At 64.3% G+C, this 27,584-nt stretch overlaps 1 protein-coding gene across 1 annotated transcript; it reads left to right on the top strand.

Moving 5' to 3' along the window:
• Nucleotides 1-352: 352 nt before the first annotated feature.
• On the top strand, nt 353-20,729 carry TERT (telomerase reverse transcriptase; the record flags this gene model as incomplete). The annotated part of the gene is made up of 16 exons (XM_079702930.1): nt 353-571; nt 677-2,039; nt 5,906-6,101; nt 7,519-7,699; nt 8,556-8,735; nt 9,353-9,511; nt 12,269-12,364; nt 12,869-12,954; nt 13,731-13,844; nt 14,261-14,332; nt 16,011-16,199; nt 17,651-17,777; nt 18,429-18,490; nt 19,085-19,209; nt 19,990-20,127; nt 20,626-20,729. The coding sequence occupies 16 exons, from the start codon at nt 353-355 to the stop codon at nt 20,727-20,729; spliced, it is 3,411 nt and encodes a 1,136-aa protein (XP_079559056.1).
• Between the last annotated feature and the right edge of the window lie 6,855 nt (nt 20,730-27,584).

Here is a 27,584-nt window from a genome sequence, read left to right on the forward strand (position 1 = left end):
TGAGAAAGTAACACACCAGCAGGACCCGCTCCGCGGGGGCGCAGAATGCACCGGGTCCCCCAGGGACCCCACGTTATGGCCCCCTCCCTCGGTACCATAGAGCCTCTCCTCTGTGCGACCCTCGCAAGACCCCTGCGCCCTGGGAGGGGTCACGGCGTGTGGGTGGGGACACTGCCCGGAGCAGCTGCGCTGTCGGAGCAGGTTCTCGTGGCACCTGGGCGCAAACACCTCTGGGGCCACACCCGCGGCCCGCAGGGTGAACCAAGGGCGGGGCGGCGGGGCTCCCGCGACCCCGCCCCTTCCTCCTCCCGACCCCGCCCCTTCCTCCGCGCGGACCACCCTGGCTCCAACGATGCCGCGCGCGCCCAGGTGCCGGTCGGTGCGCGCCCTGCTGCGGGACCGCTACCGGCAGGTCCTGCCGCTGGCCACCTTCGTGCGGCGCCTGGGGCCCGAGGACCGGCGGCTCGTGCGGCGCGGGGACCCGGTGGCCTTCCGCGCGCTCGTGGCCCAGTGCCTGGTGTGCGTGCCCTGGGATGCGCAGCCGCCCCCTGCCGCCCCGTCCTTCCGCCAGGTGGGCTGCCTCCGGGGACTCCGGTCGGGCCCGCCGCGGTGGTGGTGGAGGGGGTGGGGAAGGACGTACCTGCGTCCCCAGCGACTCAGGAGCCCTCCCCGGCAGGTGTCCTGCCTGAAGGAGCTGGTGGCCAGGGTCGTGCAGAGGCTCTGTGAGCGCGGCGCGAGGAACGTGCTGGCCTTCGGCTTCGCGCTGCTGGACGGGGCCCGCGGCGGGCCGCCCGTGGCCTTCACGACCAGCGTGCGCAGCTACCTGCCCAACACGGTGACGGACACGCTGCGCGGCAGCGGCGCGTGGGGGCTGCTGCTGCGCCGCGTGGGCGATGACGTGCTCACCCACCTGCTGGCGCGCTGCGCACTCTACCTGCTGGTGCCCCCCAGCTGCGCCTACCAGGTGTGCGGGCCGCCGCTCTATGACCTCTGCACCGCCGCCGCGGCGCGGCCCACGCGAATCGCGGGCGGAACCCGGATTGGCCTCGGACTCACGCGCCAGGCCGGGAATGGCGGCGACGGGGAGGCGGGGGGACCCCGGGAGCTGCCGGCCAAGGGCGCGAGGCGGCGTCGGGGCGGCGCGGGGGGCCGTCCGCCTCCAGCCAAGAAGCCCAGGCATGGCCTGGAGCCCGAGCAGGGTACCGAAGGGCAGGCGCCCGGGGCCCACCTGGGCAGGGCGCCTGGGCGGAGCGACAGCGACCCCCGCGTGATGACACCCACCAGAGCCGCTGCGGAAGCCAAGTCTCGGGAGGGCAACGTGCCCAGGACCCGTCGCCCCTTCCCGCTGGGGGGCGGCGAGAGGGGTGTTCGCTCCCCATCCTGGCGGCCGTCACATCCGCAGGGCGAGCCCGGTCCCGGAGCGTGGGCTGAGACCAAGCAGTTCCTCTACTGCTCGGGTAGCAAAGAACGGCTGCGCCGCTCCTTCCTGCTCTGTTCCCTGCCTCCCAGCCTGGCGGGGGCCCAGAGACTCGTGGAGACCATCTTTCTGGGCTCTAAGCCCCGGCCACCAGGGGTTCCCCGCAGGATGCGCCGCCTGCCCGCGCGCTACTGGCGGATGAGGCCCCTGTTTCGGGAGCTGCTTGAGAACCACGCGCGGTGCCCCTACGGCGCACTCCTCAGGGCGCACTGCCCACTGCCGGCCTCCGCCACCCCGGCGGGGCCAGGCGATCAGGAGAGCCCTGGAGTGGGCGCCCGCCCCGGGGGGAGGCCGGCCGCTACCCCCGAGGGGGACGAGGGCTCGCGCCGCCTGGTCCAGCTGCTGCGCCAGCACAGCAGCCCCTGGCAGGTGTACGGCCTCCTGCGGGCCTGCCTTCGCCGGCTGGTGCCCGCCGGCCTCTGGGGCTCCCGGCACAACCAGCGCCGCTTCTTGAGGAACGTGAAGAAGCTCCTCTCTCTGGGGAAGCACGGCAAGCTCTCGCCGCAGGAGCTGACCTGGAAGATGAAGGTGCAGGACTGCGCCTGGCTGCGCGGGAGCCCAGGTGAGGAGCCCGACCTCAGGACCTCGAGTGCGGCAGGGCCTTCTCCGTACCGCGCTCGGGGGGCGGGGCTCCTTGGTGGCTGTCGGGCGGCCCCCTCTGTCCCCCTCCCCCATCCGGTGTGCATAAATCTCCCGACGTGTTCATGGGCTCAGGCAGGTTCTGGGCGCCGGGGAGGGGCGGTGAGCAGGCGGGACACGTGGTCTAGGGCTGCACCAACAGACGGGGGTCAACAGGAGGTCGGTGAGCGTGTCTGCGGGTCATTCATAACCCTTTTTGATGTCAAGGTTTATCGCCTTGGCGTGGTGCCCCGCTGATAGAAATGGGGGCTGGGCCCAGAACCCCGTTTATGGGGTTGGGAGGTGAGGCTCCAGGGTTCCCCGCTGGATCTGGTCAGCCCACACGCGGGTCCGGATGTGAGTTCTAATCGTGCCTCCGCTAGGCTGGGGCCAGGCAGGCGGGAAAGTGAAAAGACCGTGTCCTTGAACAAGGCCCCAGCGTCACCAGGGGTCAAAGGGGAGCATCAGGACGCCGTCCGCTGTCTCCGGGCAGTGGGCAGCCGCGGTGGGTGCTGGCAGGATTTTTTCTGTGAAGCTGAGCCTGCGGTGTCCCTCCCACTGTGGTGTTCTGGGTTTGATATTGGGCTTCCTCCGGCCCAGCCACTGTCAGCCCCGCCTCGGTCAGCACCCTCCGTGGCAGGGCGGAGCCAGGAGTGAAAGGCCCAGCACCCTCCCTGCTCTCCCTGTGTTTGACCACCCCACGCTCCTGAGATGGTCAGGACTTCTAGAAGGAAGTCGTCTGTGAGAGCCAGGTTTGCCCCCCGCCTCTCCCGTGCGTGTGACAGTCCCCGGGGTGGGGTCCCCGAAGATCGCGACTGTGGTGGCCTCAGGTGCAGCCGGGGCACGCCCTTTCTGGCTCCCCAAGAGACCCAGGGGCAGGTGACGCGGACAGTCAGGGTGACCTTCAGCAACTTGGTTTAAAAAAAATTTTTTTAATTGTGGGGACGTAACATGAGACCTACCCTCTTAAGCAACGCTGAAGTGGACAGCGCGTTACTGCGCAGTGTACGCTCGGTGTCCTACAGCAGATCTCCAGAAACTTTGCATCTGGCGTGACGTTTACACCCCCTGACCAGCAGCTCCCTGCACGTGGGACACCGTGGATGAGTCTCCAGGAGGCGGGCTCAGGAGACCAGGCCCTCACCTGACGCCTCTGTGCTCGTGGGGCCCCAGCCCGCTTTGTGGAAGGAGGATCTGAGTTCTGTGCTCTGGCCCCGATTTCAGATGGGTCCCCGTGCCCCTCGAGCTGCAGGCACTGAGGAGGTGGTGTTTTCCCAGGCGACTGGGCCCCAGTCCCTGGACCTCCCGGAACCTTGCTCACCTGAGCTGTGCCCCTGGCCATTTGCTCCTTTCCATGGCCTCGGCCACGCCTTCTGCCCGCTGGCTGAATGAATGCTGCTCTGAGCCGCGGCTGTCCGGCTCTCCGAGGTCACCTCTTCCACCCTCTCCTGCCGGAATGCTGCCCCTTCCTCCTTGCCGGCCAGGCACTCCGTCCACAGCACAGGCCATTGTCCTGCCTGCCATGCTGCCCACTGATCCCTGTCAGCTCCCTGATCCCCAGCCCCGGAGGCCAGACAACTGGGCTGTCCACATCTGGAGCCACGTGTCACTAGAGACGTCACCAGAAGGATTCCTGCTCTCTGCCTTAGCCGCTGGCTGGCCCGTCCTGTCCGCCTACATCCGACCATGGTTGCTTTTCCTGAGCTGCAGGTGGGAGCGCTCCCCGCTCCCGCCCCTGAGCCCCATGGACCTGAGGCGTGGCTCTGACGTCTCAGCGGCGCGTCGGCCTCTCTTCATTTCCCCACCTCTCTCCTCCTCAGTCGGCTGCCGCCCCTCCGACTCCCTCCCGGGCTGTGCGGTTCCCCAGCCCCGCAGTAGCTGCCCCGTGTTTATATCAGCCGCTTTTCGGTGTTCTCTGTTTCTACTGCGATTTCTCCATTGATCTTGGAGTTATTTTGGACGATTACTTTTTATTTTCCGAATGTGTGGCAGTTTTAAATTGCCTTTTACTGTTGATTTCTGACTCAGCCATGTGCGGGTCCGTAGGACCGCGGTGGCCTGGAGCCCGTGGAGACTGGCTTGGTCTCGTGTGTGGCGTTTGCACTAATGGTTCCCGTGTGTTTGCAGGCCGGGCTTGGTGCTGTGGTCACCATGTCAGGTGCCATGCAAAACGTGTGTCCTTCCAGATGCTGCGATGCTGAGGGTGCACGGCCCCAGGGGGTGGGTGTGTCCTTTCCTTCTTGCCCCATGATCTGAACGATGGGTATGTTAGCTGCAGGCACATTTTAGACTTAATCTTCCTCATGAATGTTTAGTGGCTCTTTTTACCATAAAGTGTGTTTACCTGCTTTCCCGTTGGTTAGTACTTCCCGCTTGTGTCGTTTTTCATTATTTTTTATCTTCAACCTGTTCATATCCTATGAGGATATGGGGTTTAAGTGTCTTAACAACAGCACTGAGCTGATGTGTTTTGTTTTGTTTTGTTTTGTTTGCGGTACGCGGGCCTCTCACTGTTGTGGCCTCTCCCGCTGCGGAGCACAGGCTCCGGACGTGCAGGCTCAGCGGCCATGGCTCACGGGCCCAGCCGCTCCGCGGCACGTGGGATCTTCCCAGACCGGGGCACGAACCCGTGTCCCCTGCATCGGCAGGCGGACTCTCAACCGCTGCGCCACCAGGGGAGCCCTGAGCTGACGTTTTACGTTTATTTTCAATCCATTCTGACAGTCTTTACCACTTACCTGGAGTAATTTTTTTTCATTTTCTGTGATGATAGGCGAGTGTGGATGCATTTTTTCACCTTGCAATTTGTCTCCCTCTTCCGTGTTGTTATTCCTTGTTTCCTGATGTGCATATTCTCACGTGCATGTGCGTGCGTTGGTTTTGCTTCCAGCGTTAGCTTTGTATTCTCCACTTACTCTCTCTGGGTGGTTGGTTACCTTGGGAACCGTGTAAGGGACTTGCGTGTTGGAACCGGATCACACTTGAGCTGTTCCCTCCACTAACCCAGTTGTGTCCCAAGTTAGATGCTGCTGGTACTGTTTCTACAGTCGATGTTTATGTAGCTTCATCCCCCCTTCTCTTCTCCTTGCTCACTGTTCATTGTCCTGACCCAGACCTGCCTCTGGGGCCCCTTTCTTCTCCTCTGTGTTTCTTTCATGCCAGTTACGGGTGGTAAAGCCCTGGCTCTGCCTGCACTGAGGCCCCCCTGGCAGCCTGGTGATGGCTCTCGAGATGCACCTCTGCTGGAGATGTGTCCGAGTGCACAGAATAAAATGCAGAGGACTGCAGGGGAGAGCGCTCACCTTGGCCCGTGGCTGGGTCCGGAGCCCCGCGGCGTGTGGCCACGTCTGCTCGCCCGCGGCGTTCAGCCTGGAAAACTCCAGGCGTTTCTGGCTCTTGCCACCCAGGCACGAGGCCTGAGACTGCACACCAGCCTCAACCGCCCGTCCCCCGTGTGGAGAGCAGTGTCTGCTTCCTCCAGCCTGTGTGTAGAGGGGACAGATGTTCCACGTCATCACTGCCCAGTAGAAACATAACGTGAGCTACATACAACATTTCAGGTTTTCCGTAGCCCCAATAAGAAAGTAAAGAAGGAAAGGTGAAACTAACTTAAAGACATTTTTTATCAAAGCCCAGTGATCCAACATCATCACTTTAACGTGCAATGGGGGAGGCGTCGTTGCTGAGATACCCGCGTTCTCCTCTGCCCGAGGCTCCGAGTCACGGCACGTGGGCCGCATGTGCAGCTGTCCAGGCCCGAGGGGCCACTCAGGCAGCACGTGGGGTGAGCACCGGCCTCTCTCCTCCCAGGGGCTCGCTGCATCCCGGCCGCCGAGCACCGTCTGCGCGAGGCCGTCCTGGCCAGGTTCCTGTGCTGGCTGATGGGTGCGTACGTGGTCGAGCTGCTCAAGGCATTCTTCTATGTCACGGAGACCACGTTCCAGAAGAACCGGCTCTTCTTCTTCCGGAAGCGCATCTGGAGCCAGCTACAGAGCGTCGGCATCAGGTACGGCCATCGGGAGCCACGGCCTCTCCCTGCCCCGGGCTCCTCCCCCAGCTCCCCCAGGGACCCCGCCCTCGTCACGGACTCCTGCAAGCCCCTTCTTAGCTGAAAGCCGGGGGCTTGGGCTGGATGGTCTGTGGGGTCTAGGAGTCTGTCTGGACTGAAACAGTACGGGCGGGCTGCTTACTTCCCCCTGGCACGTGGGCCTGGTGCTGTTTAATCCGCACGGAACAGATAGGATGACACGAGATGACAAACCCGCCTATTTGACGCCATGCAGTGGGGCGCGTCTAGGGCAGAGGCGTTGCCGTGAAGCAGGCCTCCTCGGGGCTGAATGGCCGTGGGGTGGCCATGAGATTTGTCTCAGTTGCTCACTGACTGTCTTATGTCTTTTTTTTTTTTTTTTTTTTTTTTTGTGGTACGCGGGCCTCTCACTGTTGTGGCCTCTCCCGTTGCGGAGCACAGGCTCCGGACGCGCAGGCTCAGCGGCCATGGCTCACGGGCCCAGCCGCTCCGCGGCATGTGGGATCTTCCCGGACCGGGGCACGAACCCGTGTCCCCTGCACTGGCAGGCGAACTCTTAACCACTGCACCACCAGGGAAGCCCTGTCTTATGTCCATTTTGAAAGACTGGGCAGGTGTCAGCTGGATTGGGATCCAGCCAGCATGGATGGGGTGACAGCCCGAAAGACACGGGCTGGGCCTGGCCAAGGCACCCAGTGTGAGGGCTCAGCTGTGCATTTGCGCCAGAGCCGTGCCCTGCGTTACGTCTGTGGAGGGAGCCGGGCCGGGGTCCCTGAGTGCACGTGCTGGGGCCCATGTCCTCCTGTGTCTGGTGGGGGAGGCTCTGGACGCCTTTATCGTGGTCTTGAGTGAAGGCGCCCCATTTAGGTATTTCACGCTGTGTGATCCAAAGCGGCTGTTTAGGCTCTCCTTGTGGGGCCCATGGGGCCCAACCCCTGCCTGATGGGTGTTTGAATCCCATGATGGGCTGTGCCCCACGCTTCACTCCTGGGGCCACCAGCCCAGGGAGCATCCTCACCCCAGCGGTCAGGAGGCAGGGGCCACCCAGGCCCTTCCCTGTGGGTGGTTTTGGGGTAAAGGCTGAAGGTCACAGGTAACAATGAGCTGGCAGGCCCATAGGGAGACAATTCTGTTCTTCAGGGGGGCTACGCCGAGCACTCCCTGCCCATTCTGTGTAGAGGAGGGTGGGCTCTCTGGCCCACGGGTCCTGGCCTGCACCAGCCAGGGCTCTGTCCACCGGGAACCGGGTGTCCTGGCCCTGCCAAGGAGGGGCCTCCAGCAGATGCCCGGCCACCCCGCAAGTCTGGGGTGCTGGGCATGGGTTCTGCCGACTCCATGGGCGCCGGTGGCTGCCATGCTTGCCCGCCCCGGCTTCCCACGGGCACCTCTGTTTCAGACAACACTTAGAGCGCGTGCAGCTCCGAGAACTATCCGAGGCAGAGGTCAGGCGACGCCAGGAGGCCAAGCTGGCTCTGCCGACGTCCAGGCTCCGCTTCGTCCCCAAGCCCAGCGGGCTGCGGCCCATCGTGAACATGGGCGACGCCGTGGGAGCCGGGAAGCCACACAGAGACAGGAAGGTCACCGCTTGTGCCACTTTTAGGCAAAGTGCATTTGAACCCCAGGCCTGGTGGGTGTAGTCAGAGTCTCGGGGGGCCGGCAGCCCCAGTGAGGCCGTGGAATGGTGGGGTGCCGTGGATGGGGGTTCCCGGGCCCAGAGAAGGAGCTCCTGGGAAGGCCAGTCCTGTGAGGTGCTGGATGGGCTCCAGGAACCCCCTGCGCCCCTGGCCCCTGGAATCCTCCGGGGCAGAGGGGCCACGCGATAGCTGTCACCAGCCTGCCAGGGTCCCGAGGACCCCCGGAGGACGTCACCCCCGTGGTTAGCGCCCCCGTGACTGCTCTCCCCGCCACAGCACCCCTGCCTCACCAGCAGCTCTGACCCCTTCCATGCGCCTCCCTGTAGGACTTGGGGGTGATTCGGGGGTGATTCCACCGTTAGTGAGAAAGAGAAGCTGTCGCGCTGCTGATGGGGGTTTGGGCCATGAGCGAAGACAAAGTGCTCGCCCAGTGGGCTGGGGTCCCCCAGGAGGTGGTGCCCCCGTCTCCGCTGGGGCTGGGGTCCCCCAGGAGGCGGCACCCCTCTTCGCTGGGTGGGGGGACCGGGTAAGTAGAGGGGACCAAGGGTGTAGCTAGTTGCATTTTTCCACACGTGGTGTCCGTGATCCCAGGACGGGTCCCTGGGGAGACCCTGGGGTCTGGGGTGGGCGTGGCGGGGGGCAGCCATCTGGCCCTTCTGCGGTCGGAGGGAGGCGGGGATGGCGGCGGCGGCGGCACAGAGCGGGGGCCTGCCTCTCGTCCCTGGGGGCCGTCTGACCCCACATCCCCTTGGTCTGGGGCCCCTCTGGTGACACTGGCCGTCCTGGGCTGGGCCTGCAGGTCCAGCATCTTACCTCCCAGGTCAAGACCCTGTTTGCTGTGCTGAACTACGAGCGGCTGAGGCGCCCCGGCCTCCTGGGGGCCTCCGTGCTGGGCATGGACGACATTTACAGGGCCTGGCAGGCCTTTGTGCTGCCCCTGCGGGCCCGGGGCCCGGTGCCCCCACTCTACTTCGTCAAGGTGGGCGCCCGATTCCCACCCCCCGGCCGTGCAGGTGACCCCTCGCATCAGGCCCCCGCCGGTGTGGGGAGTGGCCAGCCTTTTGCAGTCCCGTGTTTGCCGGAACGAGTCACCCCTTGGTGGAGCCGCGTCCATGTCCCACAGATTCTCCTGTGAGCGGGAGGGCAGGGGACCCCGTCTCCATTTGGGGGTGTCTGGCTCCCAGGGGCAGAGGCTTTGTGCCTTCCCCTCTGGAGTGGACTCCGTGACTGCACCCCAACTCCACGGGAGCTCCTGCCCTCGGGATCCCCTTCAGGGAAGGAAACACCTGCTCAGACCCCAGCGCCGGGTGCCCTGGTACCCTGGTCATCCGCCAGGGGCCTCCTGGTCACCAGCTTGCAGCTCAGAGAGAGGGGCGAAGACCCGCCCTGAGGGTGCTTAGAGTCCGGGGGAAGTGGGTGTCTCAGCGAGAGGCCCGTGGGGGACGGGGACGGGACAGTGTGAGGGGGGTGCAGGGTCTCCCCAGCCCCCTGGTGTACGATTCACCCCAGGGTTTGCTGACCGCAGGTCAGAACCAGCAGGACCAGGAACTCGGGGCCCAGGTGAGCGCGTCCTCAGGCACTTCGGTTCCCACGTAGGTGGACGTGGCGGGGGCGTATGACGCGCTCCCCCAGGACAGGCTGGCGGAGGTGATGGCCAACGTGATCCGGCCCCATGAGAACTCGTACTGCGTGCGCCAGTATGCCGTGGTCCAGAGGACTGCCCGCGGACACGTGCGGAAGTCCTTCAAGAGACACGTAAGCCCCACCGGGGGTGTGTTTGGTGCTGGGGAGCGCGCTCTGCGGGAGGCGTGCGTTGGGTGGAGGGGGCGTGGTCTGCGGGGGGCGCGGTCTATGGGAGGCGCATGCGCCGTGGTGGTGGCGGTGCTGGTGGTGGTGGTGGTGCTGGTGCTGGTGGTGTTGCTGGTGGTGGTGGTGGTGCTGGTGGTGTTGCTGGTGGTGGTGGTGGTGGTGCTGGTGCTGGTGGTGGTGCTGGTGCTGGTGGTGGTGCTGGTGGTGTTGCTGGTGGTGGTGGTGGTGGTGGTGGTGGTGGTACTGGTGGTGGTGCTGGTGGTGGTGGTGGTGCTGGTGGTGGTGGTGCCGGTGGTGGTGCTGGTGGTGGTGGTGGTGGGCGTGCGCGGCGGGCCCTCCTTCCCCACCCCCGCGCGCATGCGCACGCGCGGTCGTCGTGCTCACTCCTGGTGTTCCCGTCGGGTCCTGTCCTCCCGCTGCCCCTTCACAGCCGCGCGGCCCCGACTGCACACCGGGCTGAGCAGAGGGGAGGGACCCTGGTGGCAGCAGAGCCACGCGTGTTTCCGTGGTGTCCCAGCGGCCACGCCGCAGGGCCGCGTGTGCTCCATGGGAGGGGAGGTGCCACCGGGCGCCTCGCCCGGGACTCCTGGGCCGCGCTGCTGTCCGTGTGTGCGCAGTGGGGCGAGGGTGGAAGGGCAGCCCCTCGCCGCAGCCTCCGGCACAGGCAGGGCTGGGAGGGGACAAGGGCATTCGGTTGACCCCGAGGCCATCAGGGTGGGGGGTTTCCTAGCGCTTGTCGGGAAGGCTTTTGGACCACCTCCCCACCCCACCCCGGCTGAAACAGCGTGTGTACTGGAGGCGGGGTGGGGGGGTGAGTTCCCCCAGAAGTTCTTGGAAAAGGCGCGTGTGAAGACCTCAGCACAAGGCGCTGGTGAGCATGGTTTGCGAGTCCTGAGTGTGCAACGCAGGGATCTTGGGTTTGTGGACAGGGATGGAGTCTCCTCCGCTTCACAGTCCAGAACAGCAGCGCCCGTGGGACTCCCTCCCACCCCCGGGAGCCCACCTCTCCTACCCCGAGCACGGCGACGTGCTCGCCTGTCTCTAACTCTGTAATGTGAAATCAGGGAAACTCTGCCCTCCTGTCCGTTTTCCGCCGCGTCTGGGGTCCAGCCGCCCAGAGCAGCCTCTCCGTGTTCCGTCCGAACAAAGCCCTCGTTGCCGTGGGCGGATTCCAGGCTTGTGTAGTTTTAGGAGACATTGCCCCAGAGGTTCCAGCGCGGCTGCAGGCGCTGCAGGGGGCCCTGGCGGCGGTATGGGCGGTACCGAAAGACCAGGGCTGCAGCTTGCAGCCTGGCCGCCCGGTGGGGCAGCGCAGTCCTGTCTGTGGGACTCGGTCTGGGGAGATCCGGTTCTAGGCACCTTGTGTACCAGTCACGTGGTTGTGTCCTCTCATGGGGCGCCCACCCCATCTCCCTGGTGCTGCCAGGCTGTCTCCTTGGCCGTCCATCTTAGGGGATCTTCCCACGTTCTGGGGACAAGTCCTTGGGCCGCTGTGGGCTCCCAGGCGCCTTCTCGGCCGGTCTCGCCTTTTCTTTAGCGAGTGGAGTCTCCACAGACAGATGCTTTTGTTTTGATGGATCCAGCTTATCCGCAGTTTGGGGCTGAAGCCGTGTTGTGCTTGAGCAGCCTAACTACCCGGCTACCTGACCTTAATGCTCCTTTAGAATGTTCCTCGTTAGAGCTGCGGCGTTCAGTCCAGGGTCTGTTTTGAGTTCATTTTTGCGCTGCTGCTTTAACGTGTTCCGTCTGCTCGAATCTGGGCGTTTATAGACCCGTCTTCTGGTTCACTCGCCTACTCGTTTCTGTCCCTGATTTTACACCCGTTTATGAAATTCTTAATTTTAGCCAGCCTATTTTTCAGTTTTAGAAATCCACGTGAATTTTCTCACAGATTCTAGGACTCTGGTTACATCCTCCATCTTTATTTTGTTAGCAGCGTTATCTTCAGTGATTTTAAAATTCCAGAAACTCCATATCAGCTCGCCTGCAGGCAGGTTTCTGTCGTGTCTGTTTCTGCTGATTTGTGGGTGGTTTTGGTCACACAGGCCTGTTCTATAGCTTTTGGAATTTTTTCCCGGTGTGCCAGACTTTGTAAATAGGGATTTTAACGTAAGGGTTTTGCGAGCTTTCCTCCAGAGTGGATGGTATTTTCCTGGCAGTGGTGGAACCGTGACCTTAGTCCTGCTGGGGTCCATTCTAGACAGTGTGGTGCCTGGTCTCCCTCACTTGGCCCTTCCCCAGTGTGGTCCCCTCAGAGGGGCTGGGCTCCCTCAGACCCACTCGGCATGGCTCTGGGGGCGCCTGCTGCTGCGGGTGCTTTCTCTGCAGCCCCTCCCCCGGGAACTGCCCCTCAGTCCCAGCTGCTTCGTGGCTCTGAACCCCAACATCTTCAGCCTCAGAGCCCCCACTTTCTGCTCGAGCTCCACCTCCCACGGTGGATACAGGCCTTGGGGAGAAGTCGGGGTGAAGGTGGGATGCACCCCGAGGGCTGAGACCCCAGCCCACCTGCGTCCCGCCTCCCCAGTGTCCCCAGGTGGCCGTGCTCTGCATCTCATCCCTGGTCGTAGCGGCCAGGGCGGGGGCACCACAGAAGCTGTAGGGCGGGGCCTCTCAGGCTCTGTTCCCCGTTCTGAGTGTGCCCTTGCTGTCGGGACTTGGGGAGGGGGGCGTCCACCCACTTCACCCCGCCTTCTCGGCCAGCAGGTGTCCACCTTCACGGACCTCCAGCCTTACATGAGACAGTTCGTGGAGCACCTGCAGGCAACGGGCTCGCTGAGGGACGCCGTGGTCATCGAGCAGGTCAGTGTGGGCGCTTGCTCACTGCTGGGTCCGGGGCAGCTGTGGACACCCTCTGTGGCTGGCAGAGACTTGCACCGCCTTAGGCCACGTTTTCCCTCTTTCTGGGCCTCACGCGCCCTCTGCCGCCTGCCCGCAGCTCTGCTGAGATTTGCTGTACATCTTCGCTCTCAGTTTCGGTCTCGAGGTCACACGAAGGCAAGTCCCCTTCCACTAGGAGGACAGAGGGGGTTTGCCCCGTAGACCCGCCTCGAGCTAGCCCATCGAGTGACCTGTTTCCTTGTGTGAGCGGACTGTCCCCAAGCCAGGTTTGCCAGCAATGGGTCGGCCCTCGCGGTCCCCGTGCTTTGTGCACAATAGTCTCGGAGCGACCCTGCCACGATGTGAGGCTCCCAGACACCAGACGCCTTCCTTTGGGTCCGGGGCCCCCACCGCGAGCCGTCCAGCTGGCCCGCTGGCTCGCCCAGGGCGGCGTCCACGCTGGTGAACGCCTGCCTGTCTTCGCAGAGCTGCTCCCTGAACGAGGCCGGCGACAGCCTCTTCAAGCTCTTCCTACACCTGGTCCACAACCACGTGGTCAGGATCGGCGGCAGGTGAGTCCGGGCCCCCCAGCTGCCCCTCATCCGCCCCCGGACAGGCACTGGCCATGCGGCCGGGTGACAGAGCAGGACTCCCACGGCCGCGGGAAGCGCTGGCGTTCAGAAGCCGGCGGATAATTTTTTTAATGTGTGTGGAGCCAAACCGGCCTGGGCGAGTGCCTGAGCGAGACCCCGTGTGTGACCGAGTAGTGCAGTGGCCCTGGGGCTTCGGGCTCACGGCCGCAGCCGTCACAGGTCGGCCTGGACCGTGGGGCCTCCTCAGAGGTCCTTAACCGTGGGCCACGCTCAGGAAACCTTCTAGTTAAATGTGTTTTCATTATTGTTATATTCTCAGTAATTACAGCACTTACTGAAAGATAATCACGTTAAAATATTAAAAAAACACGTACACCCTGGGGAGGCACACGTGCCAACTGCACAACAGGGCGAATTTTGACAAAGGGAACACGTCTGCACGTGCATGTAAATGGCACCAGGTGGGAAGAGGACTTTCTCCACGGGAAAGGCCACGCCTGTGGCCCCTGTCTCCTCCCCAGGGGCACCACCACCCGCTGTGACCTTCGTGGAGAGGGGTCGTGCCACGTGTGACCGAGGCGTGGCAGGGCCTCACAGGGGAGCGTGACAAATCCTGATTCATGTTCCCCCAGGCGGGTGTGGCGTGGGCACACGTGTTCATGTATGTCTGTGCTCCACGTCTGTGCATGCGTTTACGACATGAGCGTGAGGCCCACCATGGCTGGCCCACCTTCCAACCACATCCTGCCCTCCAGGTCGTACGTCCAGTGTCAGGGGGTCCCCCAGGGCTCCATTCTGTCCACCCTGCTCTGCAGCTTCTGCTACGGAGACATGGAGAACGAGCTCTTCCCCGGAATCCAGCGGGATGGGTATGGACCCCTCTGTGTTGGCGGATGTTGCCTTGCTTGGGGCCTGTTTGTATTTTTGGTCCTGGATGTAGACGGGGCCTCACCCTTTCTTCTCGTAATGGCGCACAGGAGGTGGTCAGCAGGCCTCCGGCGGGGAGTAAACGTGGCTTTCTTTGTGGCCGGGGCTTCGGACCAGCGCCAAGCTCGTGTGCTTCTGGCCCAATCGTGGGGCCCCTGCTCGGCATCCCCAGCTGGAGCCGAATCCCACAGAAACCAAAGTCTTTGGTTAGATTCTTTGGAGAAGGTCACTTTATCCGTGTCCACGTGAACGCAGACGTTAAATTTTTCAGCGTTGGCTCCCGTGGGAGGACGTTGCCTGTGGGCGTAAAGCAGTATGTTCAGGGTCTCCCCTCATCTCGGGGTCAATCCGTGTCCAGGGTGCTCCTGCGCTTCGTCGACGACTTCCTGCTGGTCACCCCTCACCTGACACAAGCCAGAGCCTTTCTCAGGTAAGGGCCCCCACGTGTGTGTCTCTGCAGGCGCATTTTGGCCCACGTACGACGGTGGGACCTGTGTGCGAACGCCCGTGCCCCCCCGCCACATCTCCGCGTCCCTGGAGAGTGTCATGCGGCGCGGCCCCGCGGCTCTGAGAGCCCAGAGCGCCGTCGCTTCCTCCTGTCGCTGGCGTGGCCGTCAGGACGCAGGTGCCACCGCAGGAGCTCAGGCAACAGGGTCGGGTCCGCAGAGGCTCCTTGGAGGTTCCGTGCCCGTGATGCGCTGGTCGCGGACGGGGCAGAGGCTGTGCGCTGCGCACCACGGGGGACGGAAGAGAAAAAGGCCTGCACGGCTCACCTGCGGCTTCCCCGCGGAGAATGTTTGTGAGAGCGGGGAATTCAGACGTGTCAAGAAGGAGGGGTTACCAGGCGTGGGGATTGCATGGGTTTGGTGCCCAAAGCAAACCTGGCACCTGGGACCCTTTGGGCTGCGGCTGCAGTGCCCCATCCATCCCGGGAGTCTGAGGGCTTGTTTCAAAGCGTGGTTTCCCAAGGGAGAAGAAAGTTCAAAACTGAGCCCTCAAGGCATCCCTGCCTGACACTTTGGTCACTTTGGTCGCTGGGCTGCCTTTGGAGAAACCCACCTGGACAGCACCCGCGTATCCTGTGTCTGCCTGCGGGATACCCCAGGCTTGAAGCCTGTAGAGTCAGCCCGCTGTGATGCTCTAGGGCTCCCTGTGGCAGCCCCAGCACAGGACACTGCAAATGTAAACCTGTCAGTTAAATCCAGTGGTGCCTGCGGGTCCGCGTGGGCACCGGCCACAGTTGGAGAGCTCAGTGGCCACACGTGTCCAGTGGCCACCGGAGGGGACAGCGCAGAGGTCGTCGCCTCCGTCACGGGAAGTTCTGGGAGCGGTGCTGCCCTGTGGTCCTTGGGCTGCGCCGGGAGGTAGCTCTGAGCGTGTCCGTTGGGTCCCACCAGGGGGCGCAGCAGACAGGCAGACGTCCAGGAGACTTGCCGCAAGGAGCTGGCTCGCGTGATGGTGGGGCTGGCCGGGCAGGTGCTGGGGCTGCAGTCTGTGGGCGACCCCCACAGTCAGGACACCCCCGTTTGGCGCTCAGGGCCCTTCCCCGATGGGTGAGCCCACCCCACTCCGCGAAGTGGCCTCCTTTAAAGCCGGCTGGTTGCAGGTGTCAGCCCCACCTACAGACCCCCTGGTCTTACGCAGACTCGAGTGTGCACACCTGGGGACCGCAGCCTTGCCCGGTGGACACATCGGCTGGCCGTCACAGAGAGGACCCGTCCCTTGGACTCTGCCTGCCCTCCGAGCCCCGTGTCTCCCGGGTCCCAGCTGCCTCGTCAGCTCAGTCGCCCACCTGTCTTACCTGGAGGGCCATCCCGGCAGGCCCTCGTCCTTCAGGACTGGCCCCTGGGGCTTCTGTGCTCCCCTTCCCCGCTGCCTGCCTCTGCCCTGCTGGCCTGTCCACCCTGGCCTCTAATCGCTGGCACTTGTTTGCCCAGAAGCCTGGAGGCCAGAGCAGGGCTGTGTCCGGCCTTCCTCGCGGGCCCGTGGTCCCAGCCCTCCAGTCCCCGCCCGCCTCGCTGGGCTGTTAGGTGACGTTGACCCATGCCTCCGAGACCTGCGGGTGGCATCCCCTCTGCCCGGTGGCTGACGTGGCCCCCCTGATGCAGGACCCTGGTCCACGGCGTGCCTGAGTATGGCTGCCTGGCGAACCTGCAGAAGACGGTGGTGAACTTTCCCGTGGACGACGGTGGCCTGGGCGGCACGGCCCCCCTGCAGCTGCCGGCGCACTGCCTGTTCCCCTGGTGCGGCTTGCTGCTGGACACCCGCACCCTGGAGGTGCGCTGCGACCACTCCAGGTGAGCACCGCCGCTGCGCAGCTCCATGCGTCCTCCCGCATGGCAGGGCCCGAAGCCCCAGGGGGTCAGCGGTGGGCACTAGGGGATGGACCCTTTTGGGGAGCCGTTTTCTGGGCGTTTTGGTTTTTTGGTTTTTTTGGCTGCGTCGGGTCTTGGTTGCGGCACGCGGGATCTTTTGTTGCGGCGTGCACACTTCTCTAGTTGTGGCGTACGGGCTTCAGGGCGCATGGGCTCCGTAGTTTGCAGCATGCGGGCTCTCTCGTCGAGGCGCACGAGCTCAGTAGTTGTGGCACATGGGCTTAGTTGCCCCGCAGCATGTGGGATCTTAGTTCCCCAACCAGGGATCGAACCCGCGTCCCCTGCATTGGAAGGCAGATTCTTTACCACTGGACCACCAGGGAAGTCCCTTCTGGGCATTTTTGATAAAAGGAAATCGCGTGGCAGACGCGGGGGCACCACGTGTTCCTCCGGGAAGCGTGTGGATCTGAACCAGAGCTTCCAGGACCTGCCCGACAAGGGTCCCCGTGGCCTCACTGGGCGCCAGGATTCGTGGTCACCTCCGGCCCGTCGGGGAGCGGGGCTGCGTGCGTGTGGCCTGCTCTGGTCACAGTGTCGTGGGTCCCTGCCTCGGTCGGCTCAGACTGCCGCAAGAAACACCACGGACATTTCCGTTCTCTTGGTCCTGGAGGCTGGAAGCTGAGGTTCAGGGGTCGCAGGCCGTTTTCTCCCGGGGCCTCTCCTGTGTGTGCGTGTGGGCGCGTCTGCTCCCCGAGGCCTCACACGGTCACCCTCTGTGTTCAGCACCTCAGTGTCTCTTCTTGGGACACCAGTCCCATGGGATTAGGGCCCCACCTTTATGATTCCATTTTGCCTTAATCACCGTCTTAAAGGCCTTATCCCCAGACGGTCTCGGGGGTCAGGGCTTCAACCTGTGAGTTTGGGGGATGCAGTTCGACCCCTGAGAGCCCGTCCCCCCACCTCCCCCACACTGAGCCTGAGAGCACGCAGCCCAACCTCAGGCTCTGCGCAGAGGGCCTCGCGATGCACGTGGACGCAGGAACCTGTGCTCTTTCATGAGTGAAAAGCGCAGGTGTCAAGACGGTGGCGGATGGGCGTGCCCGTCCTGCGCTGGTACTCGGTGCCGCTGGGGCCCTCAGGGCTGCCCTGGGTCCTCCTCCTGGGGTCTCCCGGGAAGACACAGGTGCCGGCGCTTTCCAGGCGCAGGTCCACGCGTCCGTCTGCTGCTCCCCCCGCCCCCTCCCACGGCCGGGCACCGACCACACCGGTCAGTCGTGAACTGTCCACCAGGTTGTCTGGCTCCCCGTGAAGCCGTGACCATTTGGGGGGCAGGCGCCCGTTCCGGCCCAGCGCAGCTGATGGGCTGGACGTGTGTGGCGGTCGGAGTGTGAAGTGGACACACGTGTTTCCTGGAACCCCACGCTGTCTCACAGTTACGCCGGGACCTCGATCAGAGCGAGTCTCACCTTCAACCAGGGCTTCCAGGCTGGGAGGAACATGCGGCGCAAACTCCTGGCGGTCTTGCGGCTGAAGTGCCATGGGCTCTTCCTGGACCTGCAGGTGTGCGGGCTGCCCATGGGCGGCTGGGGCTGCAGAGCGCAGAGGGCAGCTGGCATCACCGAGGGCTTGTGCGCGCTTCGTAGATCCTGGGGGGTTGTGTGTGTTTGTACTTGTGTGCGGGCACGTGCACGTGTGTGGAAGCGCTTCAGGCATCACATACGTGTGCACCCTCACGTGTACGTGTGTGTGAATGAGTGTGTGCCTGCGAGTACGTGCAGGTGTGTAGCGTGTGTGGGTATGCGTGCCTGTGCATGTGCCTGTGTGTGCAGGTGTGCACTGTGTGGGTGAGTGTGCATGTGTGTGTCCAGGGCCCCCGGCCCTCACCCTGCCGCGTGGCTGCCCCGCCATCTTCACCCGGGCCCCTCCTCACAGGCTGTAGGGCCCAGGACCGCTGTGGCCTCAGCGCTGGAGCCGCGGGGCCCAGGCCGTCGTCCAGCCAGGCTGGGCTCTCCCCCTTGTCCTCCCCGCAGGCCTGACTCCACCGCAGCTGCTGAGGGGCCCCAGTGAGGACCTGGCGGGTTTCACGGGAGAGACTGATGGATTCTTACCGAGATGGTCCTTTTTCTCTTTCTGTTTGATGGGGCAATAAAGCAAAAGACAAACTGAAACACCAGCGGTATCGCCAACGTTTCTTTTTCCTTATGACTCCAGGTGAACAGTCTTGAGACAGTTTTCACAAATGTTTACAAGATATTCCTGCTGCAGGCCTACAGGTGGGTCCACGGGTGGCCGCCCCACGAGGGAGGTGACGGCCTCGCCCTGGGGAGCGCGCTGCCCCCGGGTCCGTGAGGAAGCAGCGTCTGCGTCTCAGCGGCAGACACCGCCTCTCCGCAGAGCCCTTGTCAGCTCTGGAGGTGCTGCTCCCGGGCACCAGATGGTGCTGGGAGGCCAGAGCGGCCCGGGGTGGCCCGAGTCCCTGCGGCGGGAGGGGCTGGCGGGAGGAGGGTACCCGCGGGGCGGGGCGGATAGGAGAGCAGAGGGCCGATCAGTGCACAGGAGCGTCTGTGGTCCCGAACCCTCAGGTGCCCCCAGAAGGGACGGCGGGATGCAGCTCCCGATCAGTCCAGCCACTCTTCCGGAACGTTCCCTGCCCTTGGGTGGCTCTGCGGCCCCCCTCCGAGAACCAGGGCCGGGCAGGTGACCGTGGAGTCCGGTGCTTGTCCATCCTGGGGAGGTGGACCCCATCCTTCATTAACCGTGCCGGCTGGCCTCGGGGACCCAGAGCCAGGCTCGCCGCCCGTGGTCTCCAGGGCGCTCTGCCCCGGCAGCCTGGGGAGGCTGGGCCCTGACGGAGCTGACATCCCCAGGTTCCACGCGTGTGTGCTGCAGCTCCCGTTTAACCAGCCAGTCGGGAGGAACCCCTCGTTTTTCCTCCGGGTCATCTCTGACACCTCGTCCCGCTGCCACGGCCTCCTGAGAGCCAGGAACGCAGGTGTGCGCAGGCGACCAGGGCAGGGCTGGCGGGCCGAGGGGTCGCCCCCATGCCCTCCGTCCTGTGCCCGTCCCGGGTCCCTCGTGCCCTGCGGCCACTGCAGCACCTGCCCCTCCAGCAGCCACAGCGGAGACGGGGCGTCGGGGCGCCTTTAACTTGCCAGCAGCCCGCCGCCCTCCGCCCCGTGACTGCAGAGTGACGTGGCGCTTGGGGGCCGGCTGGTGGCCCTCCTCCCCTGGGGCTCTGGGCGCTTGTGTCAGGCCAGGCCAGGGTCCGCAGGAGGCCCTGGGACACCCCTGCCCACCTCAGGGAGGAGCCAGTGAGGGGCACCCACGCCAGCCGCGCGCCCGCCTGCTTTGGGTTCACTGCCCCTTGGCTTGGTCCCCTCCGGGGCGTCCCCACCTGAACGCTCCCGCTGGAGTCCCTGTGTCTGCACCTCTGGCCTTGTCCTGGGCGTTTCTGATCTGTCTGAGGTTCAGGCCGTGAGTGTCTCTGAGGTCCTGGGTGTAACAGACTTTGATCTTCGTCACGCCTGTTTGTGGAGGTTTCTTGGAGAAGTTGAAGAAAACGTCTCAGTTTTCAGAATTCCTTGGTGCTCATGTCGGGGTGGCCCCTGAAATGAAGTGGCCGGTTTCCCCACCACCACCCCCAAGACCCCACTCATGCCGTCAGCCTGGAGGGACCCCCGGCAGGAGGGCAACGTCTGGGGCCCCTGGTATCCCCGGGGAGGAACACTGGGGCGGGGCCAGCGGGGCCTCAGCCTCTCCTCGTGTCCCCCAGGGATGTCACTGGGGGCCAAGGGTGCCTCCGGCCTGTTTCCTTCTGAGGCCGCGCAGTGGCTCTGCCTGCACGCCTTTCTGCTCAAGCTGGCTCGTCACCGTGTCACCTACAGCTGTCTTTTGGGGGCACTGCGGACAGGTAGGCGCGGGTGGAGTGCCCGGTGCCCCTTTGCGAGGTGCAGGCCCTGCCCTCCGGTGTTGGGGCCCCTCCGTGTCTGAGGGGCAGATGGGCAGGTCTCGGAGCCCCCAGGTGAGGGGTGCGGGTGCCCCGGGGGTTACAGGCCCCCTCCCTCATCCAGGGGCCTGGCCTGACCACCCGGGTCTCGCCACCTCTCCAACGCCCCCAGGTCCTCGTCCTCCGTGTCCCCTGCAGCCCCCCACCTGCGTGTCCTTCCTCTCACCCCCGACCCAGGTCCCCCTCGGGCCTCTGCCTGACGGTCCCCGTGCTCCCGGCAGGGGTGGGGTGCTTGCCCCCTCCTGAGGTGCCCACCCCAAGCCTGCCTGCACACAGGGTGCTTGGCGGTGTAAGTGCCTGCTGGTCTCAGCAGTGCCCCGGGCCCTGGGGAAGGGCGGTCTCTGGTTTCTCTGGGGCGTGGGTGGGGGGTTTGGTGGTCTGACTTCAGTCACTGCCTTGCAGCCAGAGCCCGACTGGGCCGGCGGCTCCCGAGGGCCACTCTGGCCGCCCTGGAGGCAGCAGCCGACCCGGCCCTGACCGCAGACTTTAAGACCATCTTGGACTGACGGCCAGCCCTGCTCACAGCCTGGGCTGGGCTCTGGGGCCCTGTGGGAGGGGGCCAGCTCCCCGGCGAGGCCTGCACCCTCCCCCGAGACCCCGGGAGGGGTCAGCCCCCAAGGCCTCAGGGAAGCAGCGCCCAGGCGCTGTGGCCTTCCCGTGACGGGGTCCGTTCTCCAGCTGCTGACCATGGGGAAGAGGCAGGTGGGGGAGCCGGGCATCGGGCGTCAGGCGTCTGGACGGGGCGGGGGGCCCTTTGTCACTCCCTTCCCCTCGCTGCAGGGGCTGCCCCGGTCTGGAGTGATGGCACATGTGTCCCCGAGGGCGCGGGGCAGCACGTGGGGCTGACCTGTGCAGTCAGTGCCCAGCTCAGCCGTTCACACCCACCTCGGGAGCAGTGCCTGCCCCGGGCGCCTCTGCCGGCTGCGACCACGGTTCACACCCCGTGGCGCTTTCCGCAGAAGCGAAGGGCCCAATCAGCTGTTGGAGGCCCGGTTCCACCCGGCCCCGCCCCTGCTTCTGACCCCGCCTGTCCTTAAGCTCTGCACCCGCCCGCACCCGCATCTCTGGACCCTCCCCGCTGGTCCCCTCTCAGCACATGGCCCGGGTCGTCCTGATGGCACTCCTGCACCGCCTCCTACCCCCTGCCCTGTCACCCCAGTGAAAGGAGCCTTTGCTGGTTGTTTTCACAGCTTACAGCTGTTCTCTCAGGGTTTGTATTAAAACGCGTACTAGCGAGCGCTGCGTTCTGTAATTATAAACACGTGCGCCTGTTGGGGTGCGAGATCCACGTGGGTCCTCGGCCTGGCGGGGGTCGGACGGGGGTTCCTGGGGTGGGGATGTGGAGGGAGGGGCGGGTGGCTCAGAGAGGGCGCTCCCACGGGACCCGGCCCAGCACCCCCCACTGCCTGCAGCCAGCTCTGGCCGAGCTCCGTGGACACGTGGGGGAGGACGGGCAGGAAGGTTCTGAGGTCCAGGACGTCAGGATTCCTCCTGAGCACGTTTCTCCTCTGCCCGTTACCTTCTCAGGGGACCGTGGGATTCTCCTCTTCCCAGAGGGCTCTGTGGCGTGGGCAGCGAGGGCCACGCACACGGGGGTCCGAGTCCGGCCCCGTCCCTCCCCCAGAGTGCTTGTCTGCTCACCTGTCCCCGTGTGCGGGACCTGGGCAGGTGGACATGCTCAGGCAGGCAGTCCCTGGCTGTCCACCCCGTCTGCCCCCCCTCTGTCATCTGGGTGACGTGCGTGCTGACCGCTGTGGGGCTCCTTTGGTCACATGCTGTCACATCCACTTAGCTGGACTCAGGCAGAGCGCCTGCGGAGGAGAGGACAGGCCTGGGAACAGGGCCTCCCGGAAATGGGGGGCTCTTCAGAGGGGAGCTGCTTGGGTCCCCGAGGATAAGATCTCTACGGGGGTCTTCCTCATGCACGGGGGCCTCCCTGCACTGCCGGGGCATATGGGGCTCTGCTCAGGGTCAAGGATCGTGCTTCGGGGGGCCGTGTGGAGGACCCGGGGAGAATGGTGGTCAGCCCCTGACCGGGCCGTGGCCAAGTGCCCCAGAGCTTGTCCAGGGAGCCTGGGGGCTTGGAGGCAAGGGGCAGATTTCAACCTGGGCTCGCTGGTGGGGGGTTGAACCACACAGATGCCACCCGTGGTCCCCTGGGGGGGTGGACCACACAGATGCTGCCTCCGTGGTCCCCTGGGGGGGTGGACCATACAGATGCCACCCACACACACAGACACGTTTCCGGCCCAGCAGGTCTGGGAATGTGAATCAAACTATTTCCAGGTGGTGGTGCTGCTGCTGGGGGGCAGGGAAGTTGGAGGCTGGTCTTGGGGCTGTCTTCCATGCAGTGACCCCCCGGGATGGAGCTGACAGAGGCTGGCTGGGTCCAGCGTCAGGGTCAGGGCTCAGGAGGTGGGTATGGGCGAGGTTGCAGGGACACGGCTCAGCCGACACCAAGAGGGACTGAGGTGCCGGGGGGCTTTGTGAGAGCAGGCCCTCCTCGCAGCAGCCCGTCAGAGTCCCTCTGTGTCCCTGGTCGGGTCCCCGCCTCCACGCCCAGCCCGGCCTCCGGTCCCTGTGAGGCGCCTCCACCCGGAGAAGCCATCGCCCAGGCCTGCGCTGCTTCGTCTGCGCTGAGGCTGTGCCCTTCAGAGCCCTGCAGGGCACACAGAGCAGGAGGGGCAGCTCAGGGGGTGACCTGGGGGTCGGCTGTCTGCCCTGTGCCCGGGGACGACACGGAGGCTGGAAAGCAGCATTTTGATGACCTTGAGCAGTTCCCAAGGCTTCCTTCCGGGATGTCCCTGATGGGTCCACATGATGTGGCAGGTGCCGTCAAGTGTACCTTGGACGGCGTCGGTGCTGACGCAGCCCAGATCAGCTGAGCGTGAGTGCAGGGCGCCTGCCGGGGTTTATGGCTGTTGCCTGTTTACTGCCCCTGCTGCAGCGTCCGAGTGACCGAGCATTTATGATGGAGCCAAGTCCGCAAGCGCATCATAAATGAGCAGTGCGGGACTGACCCCGCCCACCTGCTGCCGGCCTGGCGGTGCCCCTGCTGGGAAGGACTGACCTGCTGCCCAAAGCGGAGAGTGCTCCATGCAGGGGGAGGTGACCTGGACCCCACAGCTGCACCCCACTGACCCGCCACCGGCCACCACAGGCTCCCAGCGCCCCTGGACCTGTTTCCGGCATTTCCAGAAACAGGTCAGTCATTGCTCAGTTTCCTGACCTCTACATGCCTCTGGAACCTTGTTTGTCTACTAAATGCAATTTGTCCCAATTTACTCAGTCACTTGTATTTTTTTATTTTTTTTTTTTTTGTGGTACGTGGGCCTCTCACTGTTGTGGCCTCTCCCGTTGCTGAGCACAGGCTCCAGACGCGCAGGCTCAGTGGCCATGGCTCATGGGCCCAGCCGCTCCGCGGCATGTGGGATCCTCCCGGACCGGGGCACGAACCCGTGTCCCCTGCATCGGCAGGCGGACTCTCAACCACTGAGCCACCAGGGAAGCCCAGTCACTTGTATTTTTACTAAAGTGTAAAACTCTTGGAAAGGGCGTATGCTCTGGTCAGGCTCAAGTGAGTAAGACCTCACTCTGATTTATCTATTTTTTAAAATCACCATGCAGACTACCAAGTCTCCTCAGGGTGAAACATGAAAATAATAAAATTCTGAGAAGCAAAGAAAAAACATCTAGTTTCTTGGGCTTCCCTAGGTCTGAACTGCAGGTGAAGGAGCCTCTGACTCACGTGCCCCCAGATGTGTGCGCAGCCAGAGAAGCCAAGGTGAGCAAGGCACGAGGGGCAGGAGTGAAAGCAGGGCACAGACGAGGCCCGGGGGGCCCTCGGCCCCACGGCTCCGCTCCCCCCACCGCCACAGCCCTGGTGTGTGCTGGCGCCCAGCCGTGGGACACTCACCTGTGAGCAGAGCGCTTCCCACACCTGGCAGCTCAGAGTCCCCCAGGCGCCAGTGGGAGAATAATGACCCCCAAAGACGCCACATCCTAACCCCAGGATGCACATCACCGGACGTGGCAAAGGGGCATTACAGGTGCAGGTGGAGTTTGTAACTAATCAGCTAACCTGAAGGCGGGACGTGATCCCGGATCCCCTGGGTGGACCCACTGGAAGCCCAGGGCCCCTGAACGTGGAGGAGGGAGGCTGAAGAAGACTCACGGCTGTGTTGGCTTTTTGATGGGGGAAGGGGCCACGAGTCATAGAGTGTGGCACGGAGTGGGCAACATGCGGGCCCCGGGCTCCCCGTGCGGCTTAGGACTCACTTTGGGGGCACTCTGGGGTTAACCCCGCTTTAATACTCAGCTCCTCTTAGGTGGGCGGTAGCACACGTGCTTCTGTTTCCTGGGGTCTGGGCTGCCGAGGGCCCCCTCACGCATGCCTGGTCCTCACCTGGTCCTTGTCAGCTGGGGTTGGTTCAGCACCATGGACAGCGTTTGCCCAGCCTGGGACTGGAGCTTAGCGGGAAGTGTTCCCAGCATGACACCAAGGACACACATGGTCTCCTTGAGTGAGGCCGTGGGGCTGGGGGTGGAAGCAAGCCCGTGTATCCAGTGCCCAGCGCCTTAGAGCTGACCTCTGGCTGTCGGAGGAGGGCCAGAGCAGAGGAGGGCGGGTGGAGGTGAGTGGGCTCAAGAATGGGTGGGTCTTGGCTGAAGGAAGGGCTGGGCGTGAGGGAGGAGGGCCTTCCCCTGGAGACAGTCGAAACCCGCGTGATAATCGGCCTTTTTGCTCATTCCTGACACATTTGACTGAGAAAGTCTCAGAAGAATAAAAGGCAGTGCTTCTGAGCCAAGCCTGGGAAGAGCCGGCCTCCCCGCTGGCCTTCTCGCCACAGCTCCCTGGCCTTTGAGAGCGGGATGGGCCATGCTTCTGTGACGATTCTCTGCATTGGGCAGCCCGAGCATCAGTCAAGACGGACCCACACCCCCGAGATTCCCCATCACGTGCAGCCACACCAGACCCTCCCCATGACCCCAGGGCTCTAGGTAAAGAAAGGGGCTTCTGGGCTTCCCTGGTGGCGCAGTGGTTGAGAGTCCGCCTGCCGACGCAGGGAACACGGGTTCGTGCCCCGGTCCGGGAAGATCCCACATGCCGCGGAGCGGCTAGGCCCGTGAGCCATGGCCGCCGAGCCTGCGTGTCCGGAGCCTGTGCTCCGCAACGGGAGAGGCCACAACAGGGAGAGGCCCGTGTACCGGAAAAAAAAAAAAGGGGGGGCTTCTATGGGGCGGGGCCTCGTGGCAGAGAACGCAGTCTGCTTTTCCTTGGAGACCGGCCCTGCCTGCAGGTTCCCAAACTCGCGTGGCACGAGACCCCTCGGCTGTGGGGTGTGGCTGGGCCTTCCCAGATGCCCCCCTACCGCTGGCCTGGCTGTCGGCACCCCCGTTGTTTGCCCATGGAATTGCCGGGGACAGTGCCTGGCCACCCACCGCAGGGCCCAGGAGGCAGACAGTGGGCTGCCCCCCATCTGGGGAAGTGCGTGGACTGCGATGTCGGACCTGGGCTGTGCCGTGAGCTGGTCTGGAGGGCGCGACGGTGTCGGGAAAGATGACCATGGGCCTCGAGTCAGGCGAGTGTGTGCTGGCGTGGTCGCACTCTGGCACAGACAGGGCCCTCCCCGCCCCCCGCCCCACCCTCGGCCGGCCTCCCCCCGCCCTGCAGCTTCGGATGCCTGTCCTGCCGCTTCTGTCTGCGCCGGGTGAGCATCGGGGCCAGCGCGACCACCAGGACCCTCAGTTCAGGCCGGAAGGACAGGAGCACGCAGGTGGCCCACACCCAGCCTGGGCGGGGCTTCTCCTGCCCCGAGGGGAACTGAGCTGCAGGACACAAGGCCTCGAGGTGGGCATTGGGCAGGGGACAGGTCCCCCCCACCTCCACTCCCGGACGGAGCAAGGCGGACGCTCAACCACAGGGGCCATGAGTTGTGTGGGGCAGCTTCACCCCATCTCTTCCCGAGACGAAGCACCCAGGGTGGGTGGATGGAAAAGGCACACGGCCAGGGGCCGCTCCCCGGGCCAGTGGGGACTCAGGCAGCTGAAGCTCCAGGGCTTGGCTGAACCCCTCGTAGGGTTTTGGCTCTGAGAGACAGGCCTGGGATCTGGGGCGTTGGGTTCTGGAGAGAGCCACTCCGCACACCCCGAGGGGCCGCGGGGCCTCGGGGCTGCCTTGGCCTGATCCGCTGGGCATCGTCAGACTCTATGCTCCCTCCATAAGGGGGGCAGCACCGCCACCCGAGCTGAGGCTCTGTGGCGAATCTAATAGGACCACAGTCACGAGAAGCTCTTTGAGAAAGATGGCACCATTCCTCCTGTGCCTGCCTGGTCCTCTGGGGCAGCTCCTTTCTGGGGAGAATTTGGAAGCAGCTGCTTCAACACTCCAGGTCAGGGGCAGCTCTGAGCCACCAAACAGCCGGCAGTTTGGCGGGACCCATGCGGCTCAGAGCACAGCCTGGGGCCAAGAGCTGGCTCGAGTCGGGGCCACGCGCCCACGCTCGGACTGGCTCAGTGGCGGTTTCTAGTCTGGGACCCGGCTGGGCGTTTGCAGAGCCCGTCCCCACGGCACTGGGGAAGTGTGGCTTGAAGCCACGTCCCTGTGGGAGGGGCTTCAGGGACCCGTGAAGTCGCCGGAGTCTGGAAACTGCTCCTGTCCTTCTGCCACTGACTGAGGCCCTTGCCCAAGGTCACCGGGGCTGCTGGAATCGGCACCGTTGCCCCAGGGGACATCGGGGATCTGGGGATCTGGGGTCTCAGAGCAAAAGCAGCCCACGTGGCCCTTAGGGCACGAATGTCCACTGTGAGGTCCCCTGGGCCCCGAAAGGCACCAGGGAAGGGCCGGGCCAGGTCTGAGATGACCCTAGTGCTCCTGGCCCCCCACCCAAAGACCTACGTGTTGGGGGTTCCAGGCCTTGTAGCCCAGGGGTGAGCTGGCCAGGAGGGCAACATAGGCCACAAAGCTGGTCAACAGCAGCAGGGGGCTGACAGCCTTCCAGGTCACCTGCCAGTAGAGGCCGGGCCGCCGCCCGGTCATCCACGCTATGTCGTCACAGAACCTGCCACAGAGACACTCAGATCTGCCACGGGCTCAGATCCCCCAGCCGCCCGACCAGGAGCCTTTGTCCTGCCACAAAGATGTGGCCCATGGGGGTGCCCCACCTCCACTCTGACCTTTGCCCCGCATCTTCCTGAGTGGCCCCCGGACCAGGCAAACTTCTGGGGTCTTGATGAGGACTCAACCCCCAGGTCAATGTGTGGGGAAGGCCAGAGGGGCAGGTCAGCCTGGCCCAGGGAACGGCAGGACCTGTGGATTCAGCCTTGGGGGCAGGGAACTCCGGCTCTGTGAGGGGTAGGGA

Source organism: Hyperoodon ampullatus, assembly GCF_949752795.1.
Source record: "Hyperoodon ampullatus genome assembly, chromosome: 4".
Taxonomy (NCBI): domain Eukaryota; kingdom Metazoa; phylum Chordata; class Mammalia; order Artiodactyla; family Ziphiidae; genus Hyperoodon; species Hyperoodon ampullatus.